The sequence below is a fragment of the Monopterus albus genome, unplaced genomic scaffold (assembly GCF_001952655.1).
Source record: "Monopterus albus unplaced genomic scaffold, M_albus_1.0 scaffold4.1, whole genome shotgun sequence".
NCBI classification, from domain to species: Eukaryota; Metazoa; Chordata; class Actinopteri; order Synbranchiformes; family Synbranchidae; genus Monopterus; species Monopterus albus.
In genome coordinates this window covers 1441645-1460447 of record NW_018127884.1, presented here as the reverse complement: position 1 = coordinate 1460447, position 18803 = coordinate 1441645, and the positions used below count along the sequence as shown (strand labels likewise).

Genomic DNA, 18803 nt, shown 5'->3' with positions numbered 1-18803 from the left:
ACCCCCCCCCCCCCCCCCGTCACACACACACACACACACACACACACACACACACACACACACACACACACACACAACGTCCCCACCCCACAGACAGTTACAGATAGAATACTGGACTCCTGCAGATGCACACACATGCTCACACTTCTTCTCAAAAGTGAGATTTGCACTGAGCTGCACTTTAGAATGGGACTATATTCTTCTGTTAATATGCTGTTGACCTGATTGTTAGGTCCTACACATCTTAATTTATATCTGTTCATATTTTTATATTGACTGTGCAATTTTTGTGTTAGTTATGTAAATAATGTGCCTTTTAAGCCAAGAGCTGCTGGAAGAAATTTCATTGTGCTATGCATAATGACAAAGATTCTTGACTTGACTCGACTTGACTTGAATAGCTGCGTGGACTTCTGAGGGACAAGCTGGAGCATGCACATAGGGGTGGACGTCCAGCTATCAAACTAGAAGAAGCTACAGCTAGCCAGGGCAGGTAGCTAATGTTAGCTGCGTTCATTTTGTCAACTAGCTAGCCAGTTCGCTAAGGTTAGCTAGTAAGTTATGTGTGCTAGTTAACGCTAGCATGTTGCTAGTCATCATCTGTCTGGATGGCATTAAATCTTGGCTCACTTTTAACTTTTTAAAGCTGAATGAGGATAAGACTGAGGTGATAGTATTTGGTGATTCTGTTGGTTCACCATCTGTTGACTTGGGCTCATTGGCTCAATATAATAAAAAGAATATTTTAAAATTAGGTATTAAGATGGATCCCGATTTAAGATTCGACAACCAAATTGCAGCTGTCGTTAAATCTAGTTTCTTTCAACTAAGACAGTGGTTTGCATGTGACCCAGAATTAACATCCAGTAGACAGGACTAGTAGTTTAAAGAGTGGACCTCCACCAGACTCACAGCAAACTGTACTCTTTATCATTGAAGGTACAGTATGGAGTTTCTAGGATGTTAAGGATGAATTTGGTTACAAACAAACTCTGTTGCGTTATTTCATTTTCTTATGACTATCGTGTATTAATTCAGTAATATCTTCTTCACAGGCTGATCTCAGGCCAGTTGGAAGAAAGGTTCTACCATCTGATATCAATAGTGGAAGAACTGAGAAGGTGAGTGGTACAGATACAGCAGAATGTTCTGGCACAACTTCACTCACTGTCAAGGTGCACAGACAAGGACAAAAAACAAAACTAGAAAACCAAAAGTCAGGCAACATGTACAGTGTTTAATGAGAAGGCCAAGACCGGTCTTCTCATGAAACACTGCAAGTGTTGCTGGACTTTTTTGTTTTCCCAAGGTGAGTGGTAGAGAAGTTCTAATATGGCCATTTCAATGCTACATTAATGAAAATGGTGCGCTGTGCTCACTGTTTTTTATAGCTCAAAGTTGAGTGCATTGCAGGCTCAAGTTAAGATCTCAAATGCACTTCTCATGGGTGCCACTAGATGGCCCCAGCACATTAACAATGAGCTAAAAGAGCTGCTGCTGCTTCACGTGTGAAGCTGGAGAGAAAACTGCTTCCAGTATTGTCATAGGCTTAAATCATGTAATTCTGTGTGAGCTCAACCTCTGCTCCCTTCAGGCTCAGCATAAGATGCCCACTCATGTCACTGTGGCCATACGCTCTGCTACTGTGCCTATACCGCTTAGTCCCGAAGGGGGTCGCAGACTACATGTAGACTGTAGTATTGTATGTATATTAATGTTACACATTTCTTGTCACAGAATTAGAAACAATCATTGAGTGGCTAGATCTGATAAAAGCTTTTAAACCAAATGTTCCTTTTGTTGTCTCTGATATGCTAAATGGATGATGCCTTAGCTTTTGCTTGTGTTTCAGTGTTGCCCTGCATGCTGCTCATTTGCCGTTCTAAGCCATATTTTTTTTGTTGTCTCACACACATGGCCAGTTGGAGGGTCCATGTGTTCTCCAATTGCAGAAGGTGAGGAACATTTCAGCTCCTAAAGACCATGAGGAGTCCCAGAGTGCCCTGAGAATGCTGCGCCTGCAAATGACAGATGGACATACCACCTGTGTTGGATTAGAGTATAAGGACCTGTCTAAGATCAGGTATCTAAATAAGAGTTTTGTTGCATTTAGGAATATATTAGGTTTAGTGACATAATTGCAAGTATTGTATTGTAATTGTCTTAGAAGATAATATTAGTATTGAATACAGACAAATAACTTTAGTTATCCTGTTTAAATAATAAGTAATAACTAAGTAAAAAACAAACCCTATATTTCTAGGAGCTACCTAGATGCCAGTTCTCTATGTATATTTGAAGCAAATGTTTATGATTCTTTACACCTCATTCTCCTCCACCTGCTTGTCAACACTCTCACCACACTACATGCGTTAATTCCTCCTTTATCTGCAATTTCCACATGGTGGCAGCTGATCTAACAATTCCCAGCCTTAATTACATCTCCATCGCAGCAACGGTGGCCTTGGTGACTGCTGCCATGGTGACTAGCCAGTCTGTACAGGTGGAGTGGCCAGAATGTGGGCCTTGACTTCCTGATGGGAAGAGAGGAGAGAACAGAACAAATCCCCTCTTTATGAGCGGCACACGCACACATTAGCTACCAACAGCGGCGGTTAGTGTTTCTTATGAAAGTGTCCGTTTTAGTGTGCATGAGGCTGTAAGTTTGTGCCAGCGAAGGATGAGATAGATTACAGGACTGTTCAGTGTGTGGGACAGTGATATAGAGGAATGACAATTAAGTATTAAGTAGCAGCATTGATCAGAGGGTGATTAGTTGGATGTGATTGAATCGAGGATACAGAGTGCCTCACTTCTGTTGTGCTGTCATGAGAACAGCATCTATCCCAGAGGTTTGGAGTGAAATCTCTAATTGTTGCTTTGGCATCCAGAAGCAGTAGCTGGAAATCTCTCTAAGTCCCTGTGCTTTCCTAATGAGAGAGGCAGAGGCCTTATCAGGCCTGATGAGATAGAGGGGCTTTTAATTTACCATGAGGATGGGTGAGCAGCTGGGATTATTAATAGTCTCTTCTAGCCTCGCCACCCATCCCCTGGCACTGCTCCATGTCATTTATAACGTGGTATAGGTAAGGCAGTAGGGTATGGGGCTTGGTATATGCAGTTATAATGTCTTATACCCTCAAATGTATTTTAACATTAAACAGTTGGTTAAACATGAATGCAAGAAGCATCCTATCATAACAAAATATTGTATTGTTTTACTGTTTTTCAGCCTTAATACCCCCCCTGGAACGAAGGTAAAGCTCCTTGGTACAGTCCAAGTTAAAAATGGTCTTTTGCTGCTCGATGACTCAAAAATCTCTGTCCTCGGAGGAGAGGTTGATCACATGGTAGAGAAATGGGAGCTACAAAGGGTGAGGGTCGATTTTGTAATATGACTCAGCTACTTTTCCTGAAAAATACTGAATTCATATGTTGGTAATCATACTTTGCATGGAACATCACCACCAGTCTTTCATTATGTTCGATAGCTTGTATTTTTCCTTAGTTTTCGAGAATGATCTCTCTTTACCATTCACCATACAGAGTCTGGCCAAGCACAGCAGGAGTAACATTGGAGCAGAAGGTGGACCTCCTCCCTTTGTGCCATTTGGTCAGGTGAAGAAAAAATAATAATTGTATATAAAAACACTGGAAGAAAACAGTAAACTAGAAACAGGAATGTAAAATAGCAAACAAGCAAAATAATACAACCAGGAAATTGCAAGTTTGTGAAAATGAGATTTCAGCAGTGATTTAACAGAAGTCAGAGGTACTGTACTGCTAAATAACAGTAAGCTCACAATGTATGCAGGGCTCCAAACCCACGAGTGGGTCTTGATGTCCCTTTTCTTAGCAGTGTCCTCTCTGATCTTGTTAAACTAATTCTCAGTCTTCATGAATCTTTAAAATGCATGACTGAATTTTAATTATGCCATGTTTGCTTTGTTGTCTTATCATACATATTGCAAACAATGACAGTTTTCCCCATTTGTATTCAAATAAAATACTGTGGCAATTGGTAGGAAGGTTGAGAAAAAATTAAATATTTCATAAAGTATCTAAAATGCACCATTAAAATAAATAATACCCTTTTATCATATTATCACAAAGGGTAGGTATTTATACATAATATTAGACATGAAAAGAGTACTTGACTATTCCCAGTTCCTTCAAGAAAGTATTAAAATGCCCTAAATTGTTTCTGTATTTCAACATACAGTCCATGCTTCACAGCAAGGATGTTTTTTTTAAAAGGGCATGATTTACTGAGTTTTCACTCGATTTTCTTTCCCTTGAACAGTTTAATTTACTTTAAATCTTATCAGGAAAACTTTTCTGCCCCATTGATCTGACTTCCTAACATTTTCACCGGTGTAGTTAGGTCCACTCCAGAGCATTCCAACAAAGACAGTTGCAAAGAAAGTAGCATGTAAGCTTTAGTCTAACCTGTTTACATCTGTTATCACTTAACCTTAGTGATATCTAGGTATGCACACAGGTTTGGTTTCATCTGCCTTGTGCTTCCAGAATCCATGTACAGTATGTTGTGCAGATACCTTGGTTAGCCTGGCTAATCTGCAGAGCTCCCAGGCATTTATCTTTAGGAAATGTTTTTAATATAAAATCAAATATAAAAAGAAATGCTAAACTGTCCACAGCGAGGTCTGTGCATTGTAATGGCAGCAGAAATGTCAGTGTTAAATAAAACCTAAACTATCTGCTCAGCTAAGCACCACCAGGAGTACAGAGAACGTGAAGCTGACATCATGCCGCTTTGAATTTTGGGTAAATGCACTATGTTTGGAGCATCACACTCATTATCAATCATAGATATATACATTACACTCAATAAATGCTATCCCATAGAGCTACATCCAAACATCCACTGTAGTGTTCTGTTTGAGCACAGACAGGACAGAAATTGAGTCATCTGCAGTGTTTGTATTATCTGCCAACAGCTGCTAGCTAGCGTTAGCTCCCAAACCGAGAGTGCAGATCAGCATGCAGAGTAATTTTTCAGTCTGTTGCTCTTGTAGGCATCATCCATTGGTCCAAGTTAGCTACAGTCAGGTAAGGTTTTCCATCTTGAATTACCAGTCAACCACCAGATCTGAATGATTTAAGCAACTTTTTAGCCAAACAAAACAAGAATGCATGCAGGTAAAGCGTGTACCTCCAAAAATGGCAACCCACGTTCCAACAGTCAACATAGCATGATGTAACCTTCACATTCTCTATTGAGGATAATGTATTTTTTGTTGTAACCACTTAACACAAAATACATTTGACATGTTTTTGCTGATAACTCATTAACAAGATAATCCTGGTGAGAATCCTCCATTACTGTTAGTGACTAACAGGTAGGAAGTTAAAAATTTGAGTGATTTTGTCACTTCTAGTTTCATAAGTGTGCCATATTGTAACATCATATGGTCATGAAACACACGTAGGCTGTGTTGTGTTTCCACCTTATTCTTAACGAGTCATTGTTGATATTTTTGAAATATGCTACAATATATACTATAATGCAGTTCACAGTTGAGTTTCACAACATGGACTGTGAGCATGGAGGTAGCTTTGGATTTGGCTTGCTCTTGGTTGCTATAACAAAATCTTAGAGTGTAATTTAGACATGGCAAGTAACTTTATAGGTCTAATGTAATTCAACTAAAGATGGAAGTTTTCAAGTGCGTCGGCTCTTTTCTTAAGGAGATACACATGACTGAGGGGGATCTTTGAGAACACCTCTCTCTATTTGATCCCTGTAGAAGTGTGCAAGGAAGGATGAAGTAGACAGCAGAGAGCTAGACAAGAGGAAGACCCTTCAAACTCAGAGTGTGGTCAAAGGTACTGATGAGAATGACGAGTTTGAAAAGCAGCGTACAGCAGCTATTGCTGAAGTGGCCAAGACCAAAGAGGTATGTGATATACATCACTTATTTAAGGCTTACTTAACAGTGGGTCTGTGTCTTTATCACATCTTATTGAAATGGTTGTAGAAACATCAGGGTGCTTAATTATTTTAAGATATTGCAAAACTGCAATTCACATTTGTTAGTGTGTTCCCACATTGTTCTGTATATTATGGACTCATTATATTAAACTGTTTTCATAGGCAAAAAATTGTAGTAATATAATGAGTTAACCTATAATTTCCTACCTTTCATGTTGGACATTTGATTTTCAGGACCACTCTTTTTTTGCCATGTTAATAATGGTGCTGTTTCTCCTATCAATTCCAGTTTTGGACTTCTATTTAAAAGTACTTGCCCCTTATTGGCTGTCAGCTTAAACTTGATTGCCATTGACACTTGAGTAAATTAAAAATCATATTTATATTGCCAACTACAAAGTTCTGCTTTTATTGGCTTTATTGTTTTGACCAACCCTGCAGCTCTGTAGATCCTAATGTTCTTTTCCTTATTAGGGTCCCCGCACTTTTGGTGGTGGAGGAAATGCAGGCAGTAATTTATCCAGTGCTGCTTTATCCTCCCGGAACCGAGAGCCATTCCAGCCGAGGAGACGAGAAGACAGGGTCGAACGGACTGAAAGCAGAGAGGATGGAATCTACCGTGAGCTGGTGAGAAAACAAACTTGGTCCAAACTTGTAAAACAGTTTAAGCCTGTGTTTTACCTCCCATTACTGAAGCCCCCCTTCACTGTAACAAAGCAGTTCAACAGTTGGAACTTGTTCTGTGTTCTTTGGTTTCTTTAGTCTGGATTGAAGTCTTACTTCCTGGCTCACTAAGTGGATGAGGCAATGCTTGTGATACTGTAAAATTCTAAACCAACTGGTCAGGTTTCCAGATCAAATGCCAGTTCATATTTCTAGCTTTGTGTTGTGACCTGCCAGTTTTCATGCTGAACTTAGGCAGCCTTGGGCTGAAAACATTAACAGGATGGAACAAGACAGTGTTTTGCTTAGGAATGCATTAATGATAGTTTCCAACTTGAATGCACACTAATCTAACATAAGAAAATGTGGTCCACTTAAAAGGGCAGATTATTTGTGGATGCACTTCATCTTTCTCAGTCACACATCAAACTGATATCATCAAGCTGCCACTTGCTCTGCATTTCGTACCTTCTCCATCCAGTCTTTGCTCTATTTTCTTTTCTTTTACCACGTCTTATGTGTAGGTAGATGAACGTGCACTGAGGGACATCACTGAGATGGGCTTTAACAGAGAGGCTGCTCGGCAGGCTCTGATGGATAATAATAACAACTTTGAAGCAGCACTAAATAGCCTACTGACTGGTAGCAGACCTGGTCCTCTGGTACCTGAGTGTAACAAACCCCAACCCAGAGGTACACACACACACACACGCACACACACACACACACACACCTGCTGCCTGCTTTGGTTTCATCATAGCCTGAAATGATCTGTGTTTTCACGTAGTAAGAAAGAGATTGGAGGCATGATGCGGAGGTCCTTAAACTGAGTAAAATTCACCTTCAGCTTAGTTAAGGGTTCACAATCATGGTTTTGCTTGTTATAGTCCATTTACCACAAACTGGGCACACACTTTATTGACGACTGTTTTCCCGAGCACCACAAGTTTTCACATAGATATCCCACTTAACCTGCAGTCACTGTTTTGTATTTGTTTCAGCACCTAAAATCAACTTAGCAACCTGAAACGTGGTCCATCCCACTGAGACTACCTGCTGCCTTTATTCATCTTGTGGTGCAACAGCTGTGAGCAGGAATTGATTTTAAATGTGCTCCCTGTACTTTTACTCAAGTTGAGCAAAACTAAGATGTCAGATTCAGTTGGGTTCAGGTTTAAAATGAACACACACATTTGTACACACCCAGTTACGTAGAGCCTTGTCACATATACCTTAGACATAGATACTCAGGGCTGTAAGCTGTACACGTTCAAACATTCACTTTCATTGATCAGACTGTTTTTAATTGGATCTACGTTATCTTATTTTGGGGTTCTTCTCAGCCAGAGGAAGGGGAAGAGGCAGGTCAAGAAATGAAGATGAGGAAGAGGGAGGAGGGGGAAGGCCATCTGGACCAAGCACTCTATTTGACTTTCTGGAATCCAAGATGGGAGTTTTCTCCATTGATGGTGAGTGTACCGATCCGGATTTCATTGTAGGCTGCCTTGAAACCTGTCTCAGGTCTATAACCATCAAGCTTGATCTTTCTACTTCATGCATTTTAAGAAGAAACACATTCTGTGATTTTAAATATGGATGATGTGTATACTTTTTCTATCCAGTCCTGTGGTAAGAATGTACTAACAATAATGTAAAAGGTCAACATGGGCAGGGTCATGAATAGTTTGACAGATGGCTATCTGGCTGTCATGAGCTGAGGGGGATTATGTCATGATCTCTAATGCCTGAAATCAGGGTTATTGTAGAAGCACGGGGCTGTAGTAGAAAGTGGACATGAACAACTGCCTCATATGCGATAATATATATTTTACTATTTGATTGTGTTTGATGAAGGATGAAGTTTTCTTATTGATATTTTTTGTCATTTATCAACTACTGTGGCCTTCATGTTTTTGTTAGTCTTAAAATTTTATTCAGTAACAGTGTGTGGCACATGATAATGTGATTTTGTCAATATTCATTCTATTATTTATCCATTATTGTTTTTCCATAGTTTGTGATTATGCTGCTCTTTTTTTTTTTTTTTTGGCTTGTTTTTCCAGAGCCAAAGAGCCAAGCACCCCAGAGACATCACGAGAGTAAAGTGAGTTTCTCCAACTCAGGCTATTACTCCAAAGACACACCTCAGAAGTTCTCCTCACATAATGACCATAGGCAACAAAGGAATGACAGACCACCTCGTTTCCACAAGGACACTGAATTTCCTAAACCTGGCCAGGAGCCTCTCTCTAACTCTGCTACCTCTCAAGCATCAGCTCAAGCCCAGCAGTGGAAGGGCCAGGAAAGGTGGTCACGAGGCCCATCAGACAGGTCACACAATGACAGGAAAGAGATGCGGGATGAGCACATGGTTCCCTCTTCTTTCACATCTACCTTCACACGTTCAAAAGAACCTCAGCAGCAGATGGAGTTTAGTGGCTCTTATAATCAACGGTCCAGAAATGGAGATGGTGGTGCTGGGAGCATGCCTGGAATGTCTTACAGGAAAGGGGTAAAAGACAGTGTACCCACATCTAAACTGGCTAATTCTGCAGGTAGTGAGCTGGATGGAAGAGGAAATAATAAACGGACTGACAGAAGTGAAGACCCCAACAGCAGCAGGAGGAAGGGGAAGAGTAATCGGCCAAACTCAGACCATCTTGACCGACAAAGAGATAGTGGCCCACCAAATTTTAACTCAAGGGGAGGAAGCTCAGGGACATCCCAAGAAGTGGGGTCATCATGTGAGTCTCGAACCATGACAGGGGATCCTTCCCATTTCCAAAATGGAGATATGGAACACAAAAGAACTGGGCCAATCAAGCCAACAAACCCATCTTGTCCCCCCACCAGGGAACCACCTCCCAAGAAAAACACAACTTATAACCCAGGATCTAAAAGAAGGTCGGGACAAATCAGAGGTCAAGGTCCTCGAGGACCAGAGAAAAGTCATATCGTGGAACATGCTTGGAAGCCTGGTGACCGGTGCCTGGCGCTGTACTGGGAGGACAGCAAGGTATGTCACTCCTGGAATGGTTAACATAGCAGTAAGCAGTAGCTGATAATTGTTAAAATATGTTTATGTTCTACTTACTCTATGTTAAGTTAAAGAACATTTACTTAAACAAAAGCCAGCTACACAAATAAGGTCCCATGTGACATGTAAACTCTGCAGCAACTGCAACAAACTGGACAACTAGGAGCCACATTTAGGTTGCAGTGTCAACTCATTGACAGACATTGTAGAATTCTAGAAATGTCAGTTGTGGTTGTCTTTGTCTTGACAGTGATGCCAATAATTAGTGCAGTTTTGACTCATTTTTTGTCAGTCACAGTGTTGACAGTGTCTTAGATTTGTTTGTCATGTTGTAATTACAGTAAGAGACATCAATTAGTTTTATCTTGACATGTGAAAGTGTTTTTGTAATAAAATAATTTGATATCTGTTTGTTTCTGTGTGTGAAGTTCTACCATGCCAGAATAGATGCTGTGCATCCATCAGGCTCCACGGCTGTGGTTGTATTTAGTGATTATGGAAACTGTGAAGAAGTCCTGCTGCATAACATCAAACCTGTTGCAGCTGATGCAATGGTAAGGAGAAAGAAAGCAATAGGTTTTATCATTTCTTATTATTAGATCAGAATATAGTGAGTAGTAAGTGGATGCAACAAATTAAGCTGTATTCAAAAGGGCTGAGGATAAGTGATGAAATATGAATGGCATCTCATGTGATTGCACACAGTAACATCGCAACTATACCAAATGTGCAATGGCAGGAGGAAGATGATGGTTGCTACGACAGTTCACTAGAGTTTCGCCGTGGGGGAGATGGACAGCCAAGACGTACGAGGCCCACACAACAGTACTACCAACCACCCAGGGCACGAGATTAATGTAAAGTTTTTACGTTGGCAGGTAAATAAATGTGATGTTTTTTCATCCCCATTAATAATCACATCTCAAACATAAGTGTGTATGCAGTGGACGGACAGTGTTTCTATTTTGATATGGAAAATTCTTATTTATAAGGTTCGTTTTGAATTATATAATAAAGATGAAAGTATAGACTGTACAGAAATGATTTCTGTTTTCTTGTCTCCCCCATTTTTACGTGCATAAACACTCAGTTGGCACTTTAATAGTTACGCTTAGCTAAACTTAATACAGTCTCATACAACAGTCGTGCGGTACATCCTCCCTTCATGGTGATAGGTGTGGTGGTGTTGAACTGGACTGTATTATACAGAGGTGTTCTTGTTATTTAGCTTTGCCTCACTGATAAAAATGGAGTGGACAAAATAATAGAAACCCAGTGCAATACAATTGAACATCACCACAACCTACTGCTTCCACAATCAACACATTTTCAATAAAACTGAACATTATGATCTTCATGAAGGAGAGGCTTTATTGCAGATCCTTTGGATTAGACTGAGTTGTTTTTCATTAGATGTATCTAACAAGCTGTCAGCTGAGTGTAAAACATAATTGAAACTGTTGCCAGCCACAGCTTAAAAAACCCTCTTGCTCTCATTTTTATGTAGCAATTGACGTTATATAATTTCTACTACTTCATGTATAATTTCTACTTCTTCTACTGGTACAGTAAAGAATAAAAAGCAATTTCTGCAGCAGCTGCGATCTTATAAAATTCCCAAATGACCTCAAAATCCAAACATGGTCATTTTAGTACATTTATTTATTAATGTTCTCCTTTTTCTTTTTTGAATCTGTCAGTGTGCTCTTCCCACATCCTTCCACGGCAGAGATTAGGTCACTTTCTGCAACAATCCAGAGTGCTTCCTGAATTTTTAAGTGTCCATATTGTCAGGACGTATGAGACTTTTCAAAGGGCTTGGACACCATGCAAAAATAAAAGAAAAACTGACACTTGTTGTTTTTGTTAAGGACATGTCTACTGTATATGGTGTGAAGATTTGTTAAATGAATGCATTACAATAAACAGTAATTACAGTATGTAGCGGATTTCCTGTTTTGTGTTTGGGTTTTTTTAAACAATGAATAAAATAATGCAGAGCAGAAAAGAAAGCTCTCAGGGGTCCTTGGTCTTATGTTTTTTTTTTTATCATATGACAGTAGTTACTGTATGATTATCAGTTAGTTTTATCACTCAAGTTAATTAGTTACTTTTTAGCTAACTCTTGTCCTATAGCTCCTGCCTTTCTCTTGTGGATAGGTATGTGAGGCAGTTACGAGTCCAGACCAAGCAGCCCACGCTCATTTGTTGTGCTCTCTGAAGCAAATCCAAATGGTAAGACAATCTCTTCCCCCTGTAATAGAGATGGTTACACTGCAGAGATATCATTTTGCACAATACAAGGCACTGGAACCAGCTCTTCAAGCACTGCACATGCACCACTGTGCTGTTTATGGACCTGTACTGTGTGAGACACGAGTTTTATACATGAAGAAATAATCTCCACATCAGATTCAGTTTCACTCTAACCAGCAGTAGAAGACAAATGGACAATGGGCCAGGGTTCAACAGAGAGGTCATAGTGCTATTCTGTGTCGCCGGTCCAATGGATTTGCTTTATTTTCCAGCTGAGTTTCCAAGCGACCACAAGTGAATAATTAAAGGTTGGTACTGTAATATGGAAGCCCATCCGTTAAGGGAGGAACTGAGAACGAAGCTGTTGAAAGCTGACTATGACACACTTGCCCGATAATCATAAAAAGCAGATTTTCAACCAGATCATTTTTGATTTTGGTCGGAGGAGCTAAGCCCATTTCATACCAAATATTTTTCTCTTGGCCCTGTGAAATGTCACACAAGACATATTAGGCAGAAGCCCTGTGGTCCCTTAGTCATTACGCTAAATAAATGTAGGGTTATGTGTGCAATTCTTGCTGTAGATTTAAAGGTCAGTTTTATGTCACTGTTATTACTTGACAACTGTTAACTTGTTCTTATCAAGAAGAAAATTGCCCCAAATAGAAACTCAGGTAACAACACTATGACTTAAACAGGAGGCTTAGGACACACTTTATCTTATTGTAAATGAGTAATAAGCATTAGCTGTACATTAGCTTTGTTAAAATGCTGTATCAGGACTGTTGGAAGAAAATGGCTTTCAGGGTCAGACTAGATGCTCACTGTGTTGGCTGTGGTATTTATGAAGCCACTGAAAGTGTTAGACCACGGCAAGTACAAGATCATGAGAGTTGGCAGGACAGAATAATTTACGTTTTGCTTTTCATGTTTATGTAAATGCACAGTTGATGAATCTTGTTGCTGCTGTGACCAGAGTAAATCCAACACTTCAAATACCGAGCATGTTTTTCATGTGACAGTTTGACCCTCTCTGGTTAGATTCAGTGTCCAGTATTCTACAAGCAATTTTTTTTATGATTAGCTTTTACATGAAAGAATATACAGTGACAGTTGCAACAACTCACTTTTTAGTCTTTAATATTTTCCTATGGGCCAGCTGCAGTTTGATTGCATTTCCATTTATATTGGGTTATGGGAGGGTGCCACGATATTAGCGCTGTCACTTCACAGCAAAAAGGTCATGGGTTCCAATCCAACTAGTAAGTGTTAACACTGATACTCTAAGGTCATGATTACTAGAGTGATGAACCAGCATACGTTTCAGCACACCACAGATGATTTTCTTTCTGTGATTTATACTCGCTGACATTTTGCTTATTGATTATGATGATATTTAGCTCAGGTATATGACAAAGCAGAAAATATCCAGGGTTACTTAAGCATGACACTGTTCAGTTGTGCTGCTCTTTTATCTATTTTGATTAGTTTAAGCAGAGAAGCACTGTAGTTCTGCAAAGGTAACCAAAAGCATATACAGTATGCCCTCTTTTTGGCCTCGTTCATTTATTAGCCACAGCAGGGTAACATTTTTCTATAAGTTTATTTGCTTTTAGTTTAGAAATATTGTGTATGTAATTTGTTGTTAATGCTTTTGTCAGGGTTTGAATGCTTACAATGAATTCTACATGCTCACCTTATTGACCACTTATTTAGCACTAAATGCAATGGCCCTAGTTTTATAAGTATGTTCAGAATGTAGTCATGATCACCTCTGTGATTACAGTTTATTTTGAGGGGGACATGAATCTACCGGTTTTACATATTCATCCAGCAGTTTTTGGACTCAAGAACACAAATGTGGACCTCATACATAGTTCACATGGTCTCTCCATGAATGTCTGTATGAAGGTTTCCAGCAGTTTATCTAATAGTTAAAGCCTGACCCATCAACCAACAGACCATTGAATGACATCCTTAGATCCATGCCGCTAATAGGTATTGCTACTGAAGCCTTGGAAACAGTCCAGTTGTTTTTGAATTCCCCTTTCTAGGCCTCTCTCACCCTGCAACCTGATAACCTTCAGCAACAGGAGGAATGCTTTTCTCTCCTCGAGAGGGAACAACCTTCTTTTCCACATTAACATCCAGTTTTGCTCTGTCCTTTCGTTCCCCACCTGCCTGCCACTTCTTGTATTCCCCATTCACAGCTGTTGGCCATTGTCTTTGTGCTCACCTGACCCCTCACCATCCATCTCTCCACCATGGTACCTTTGTGGCGGTGACATCTGAACCCTGTGATCCTGTTAAATGCGCCCTTTCTTACATAATTTCTACATCAGGCTCAACAACCCCATCCTTTCTCCCCTTCTTGTAGATGGGAAAAAGGCCACTAGAAAATACGTTGCATGAAAGTGACTGGTGAGAGAGCAGCTTTTCTTGCTAGCATATAGTGCATGGTGCTGCGGTAATAAAATTTTAGTGCTTGGCCTTTATAAGAAAGGGCTTTTGTATTAGATGCATCAGCTTCACAAATTACTGAAACATTTAGTCTGGTTAAATGATGGGCTAATTCAAAGACCTCGTGGAAAATTGTATACACATGTTTTCTGGCACTGAAAAACATTACACTTTGAATGAATGGAAGAACAGCAAATCTGTGTCTATTTTATCATATTCTATCATTATGCACTCAGCAAAGACAACTTGATCTATAATTAACATCAGGATATTTCCCTTCAAAGGTGACTTGAGTCCATTGCTTGGTTCCTATGTACATAGAAAGCACAAAAGAAGGAAATTGCATCTTTAACTCTTAAAGAGATTAAAATCACAGTGTAAGATGTGAGTCTTACATACACAGGGGGGCTACAACCTGAGAGACACACACGCGTGCGCGCGCACACACACACACACACACACACATACCTAAACTTTACCACATTCTCACAAGGGGGAGCTCCGGTTCACACTAAATGGACAATAGGATCCAAAAGCCGTTGAATGTTGTACCTCTGTCCAGTGCAGAGCAGCCCAAGAAGATAAAATGTATTGTAAGAACTTAATTCGGGGTCAGTGGATGGAACTCCTGTGGGAGCTCTATCCCTCTGATCCCAGTGCTGTAAGGCCTACCTGTGATCAGACATTCAGTAAACTTTCTGTTGATTTTAAACAGTCCTCTCCTGTTGTCACTTCTCATGCTTAACAACAGGAAACTGTCAACACATGAAATTGAACAGGTTCAGCTCTGCACCATAGTCTCTTTACATGGTGATAGTTTTTCTTTTCTTAGTTTGCATGTGAATCAAAGAACATGAAGTCAAACCACCATCTTGTTTTTGGCTAAACCACTAACATGTAAAACAAGTGCCTTCATGTGTAGTCTCTGTCAGGATCTGTAGGCAAATGGAATTTGTTTTGCAAAACCTAGCTCTTTACTCACATGGGTGAAATTATAACAGCTGCAGTGCTGGAAATGACACTTCTACCCTTTGCATACAATTCATACCACCCTGCTGCTGGTCACAATGGGGAAGTATAAGATTTGAATTTGGTTTTAGGCATGATAGACTTTGTGTTTTCGGATCTATGGAAATCAGTTTTTTTTTTGTTTGTTTGTTTCACTTTCCAATGACATAGTTGTTGTTTGTAAGTAATAGTTACAGTACATAATGGCACTATAATTATCTTGTGGATGGCACAAGAATTTCCCTCAGGATTTATAAAATGTTATCTTAACTTGTAGATTTTGTTAGTCATCTACATTTCTGAGTGGTCTTGAAAACTGCATGTACTGCGCATGCTGAGCTGTTCATGTTGTACACAGAACACCACTTTTATTATAAAACTGAATGTAATGATCCATTGTGTTATCTTTTATGTATTTTTCCAGATGTGATGCCAGTATCGCACCAAGGGAGAAAGAAGGAAGTTGCTGTTTTTCGATTATTTCTTCTTCTACTGGTTTTGTTCATTTCAGATTATATAATGAGACACTAAAGACCGCAAGTATCCATCTAATGTCTGCAAGCTTGCAAGATTCACACTTGTTACTGTCACCTTTGTCACAGTTACTTTTCACAACTTTTTTTTCACCTTTCACAAGGGAAACTGAAATTCTACTTGCCTTTCTTAATCCAGACATGGAGTCTGACACCATACTCTTAAAGGTACTACTGGAAGAGTGAACTGTTCTGCGAGTCAGTTAAAATAAAAACACCACTGCATAGGTTAGCTTCTGAATCATCTTACATCTGCACATCTTGCATCCTTTAATGTAGTTGCTGTACACTTACATCTATTGTCATTTTTTTATTCCACAAATGTCACAGAAAAGAGGCTGTTATTATCCCAAATGAGGCAACATTGTAATTTTATGTCATAATGTGCATTTTATCAACATAATATACATTCATGCAGTAATTAAAAAAAAGAAAGTTTGGCTGAGTCTCAAACCTCAGTGTTATTGCTTGAACTGGAGTTGAAAGGCTCAACACTTAATGAGCAAGATAGGTGCTGCTTGTCAGTGGTAATGGCTGCTTCAGTGTGCAGCAGACCATGGCCTACATGGGTCATTCCTCAAACCTTCTGCCAGCACTTGTTGCCAAGCACCCCATGTGTTACTCATAACACAGGACAATATAATGGTCAAATAGGGCCAGTTAGTTTGACCAAAGACAGCATGGGCTGGGGGCGATTGATGAATCTGTAGCTGGGTATTGTGCTTCACTATTACCACATACGAGTATACGCGGCAATGCATACATGAGGTAAAGCACCTCTCAGTCACTTTTATGGACCCTGTCCAGTTGCACCTAATGGCTACACGCCACTTGAGGAAGAAAAACTATTGAGTTCAGCTAGCGTGGCCGTCAGTTATTTTGGGTTGCCACTTACAAATAATACCTGCTGTGTCATATTTTTATTATGACATATGAACCTAAGCCTTTCCAAAACAAAACTACTTCTACTGTTGTCATCAAGATTTTGTAGGTGCTTTTTCTTTTGTGAAAGGAGGCAATGAAGCTAGTTTGCAAGCACATTCAACTGCACTCATTTGTTCATACAACCATACATGGCTTTCTATAGAGTGTCATGGGTCACACAGCTATATAATTAATCAGCTGCAATGGGGATTAATAAAAAAAAATTAAAAAAAAGTAGGTCTTACTGTATACCAGAAATGTAACCCTGGACCAACTAAAAACTTCAAGCTATTTATTTAAACATAAGCTCATTATGGATGAATGAACGTTACCCCAACACTGCTCAGTTGCCCTTGACACTGGACTATGAAGAAATATGAAGAAACAGCCATGATTGGTGTGAAACACAAAGATTAAAAAAGACTAGAAAGTCTGTCAGGTTGGTTAGATGACAAAACAACCACTTGGCCTTGTGTTACTGTATGTATTAAGCTTCTGCTTCCATGACTTCCCTAATTAGATTATTACTGTGTGTTGTGGAGGTAGTGAATTGTGAAGCATACATCTCCTTTTGACCCACAGGGCAAGGCGACTGTTGGATTTGTTGCCTCCTTTCTTAAAAATATTTTTTTAAACTATGCATTATCATTATTGATTTTAACAGTGGATATAGAGTTTTCACTGAAACATAAAAATTGGTTTTAAAAAAATCACTTCAGATAGGCTTGTACAGTGACCCATCACAAACAGTAAGTCCGAATTCTAAATTCTAAAACTGAGCTTGATGCCAGTGTTGCATTTTCATGTGTCCTTATCTAATTTACCATGTGTTTTGGCTTTAGAATTCTTTAATAAATCTCAGAATAAGCAGTCAATCAATCAAGCTGTATTTGTGTCATGATAAAGTTTATTTATGTCGTGCCTTTATGGAGCTGAAGGTGCTTCACAAGTCAATAAAGCAAAATAAATGGCACAGGCATACGTCAATCAATAAAAAGACATCAAAACATCAATAAAAGGCTTAATACTTTAAAGCAGTCTTTGTTGCTGACTTACCAACCTAGCACAGCTATTCCAAATCCCAAAGGCCAAACTGCGAAAGCTCTGTTGCTACTGGTCCTAAATTCAGATGAGCCAATGAGCAATGGAATACTGGATCTGATCCTAAAAACAGTGAGCACGATGAGAATTTGATACACTGAGTGAACAGAGAGATACTAAAGTACCTACAATCTAATGTAACAGTCCTGTAATACTGTACATATTCTTTGTTGTTGATATTGAGCTGTTTATTCCATTCTGTTGTATTTTTAGGCTCAATTTTATGGTCCTGTTTCAACTTTTTTTTAAAAAATGTTGCTTCAACTTATATGTAAATGGGGGACAAATTATTAGAAACAATGCAAGGTTCAGTGTAATGCAATATACAGTACAGTATAGTGCATTAATAAAAATCTCTACAACCTTGCAAAAGATAGAGGGCTGTTGTATTGCATTTGTATTAAATGTATTAGAACTGTAGTATTTCTAATTTCTGGTCACTAAGTTTATATCAAAATAAAACTGACAAGCATAATATACAATGGATTGACTTTCATGGGGTTATGGAGTCCATTTGTGAGAGAAATTACTGAAGCAAAGCAATTAGCACAAACCGTAACTGCACTTTGTGCAATTTATTTCATCTCAGTGGGTGGGTGGTGCAGGCATGTTGTAGTCTTTGACACCTGAAAATTCATTTTCCCCCGATTCCCTTACCCACTGCGGTGTAATTCCAAGAGAGCCACCTAAACTCCTAAAGATTCTAGGTAAAAAAAAAAATTGAAATTCTGTAGACCTCAAGAAAATACCACAAGTTCTACAGGATCATAATGTAGGTTCAACCATGCACAATCACTAGATTAGGGTCCAGTGTGTCATCTGTACTCATCCTAGGTTAATTCGTGCAGTGAAGTACTTAAAATCT

At 39.3% G+C, this 18803-nt stretch overlaps 1 protein-coding gene across 4 annotated transcripts in view; it reads left to right on the top strand.

The window, feature by feature from the left end:
* Positions 1–11672, top strand: part of tdrd3 (tudor domain containing 3) — an 18487-nt gene extending 6815 nt beyond the window's left edge. Inside the window, exons 1-12 of one of the 4 annotated variants that reach the window (XM_020607780.1) lie at positions 878–1121; positions 1953–2083; positions 3233–3374; positions 3547–3618; positions 5772–5921; positions 6431–6583; positions 7144–7312; positions 7963–8088; positions 8683–9635; positions 10085–10210; positions 10396–10534; positions 11357–11672. In XM_020607780.1, the coding sequence (XP_020463436.1) occupies positions 2010–2083; positions 3233–3374; positions 3547–3618; positions 5772–5921; positions 6431–6583; positions 7144–7312; positions 7963–8088; positions 8683–9635; positions 10085–10210; positions 10396–10512 (2082 nt within the window). In that variant the 5' untranslated portion in view covers positions 878–1121; positions 1953–2009 and the 3' untranslated portion in view covers positions 10513–10534; positions 11357–11672. Of the gene's footprint in view, positions 1–877; positions 1122–1922; positions 2084–3232; positions 3375–3546; positions 3619–5771; positions 5922–6430; positions 6584–7143; positions 7313–7962; positions 8089–8682; positions 9636–10084; positions 10211–10361; positions 10535–11356 lie in introns of those variants that run through there. The other 3 variants (XM_020607798.1, XM_020607773.1, XM_020607790.1) reach the window with 3 other exon arrangements.
* Positions 11673–18803: the final 7131 nt, after the last annotated feature.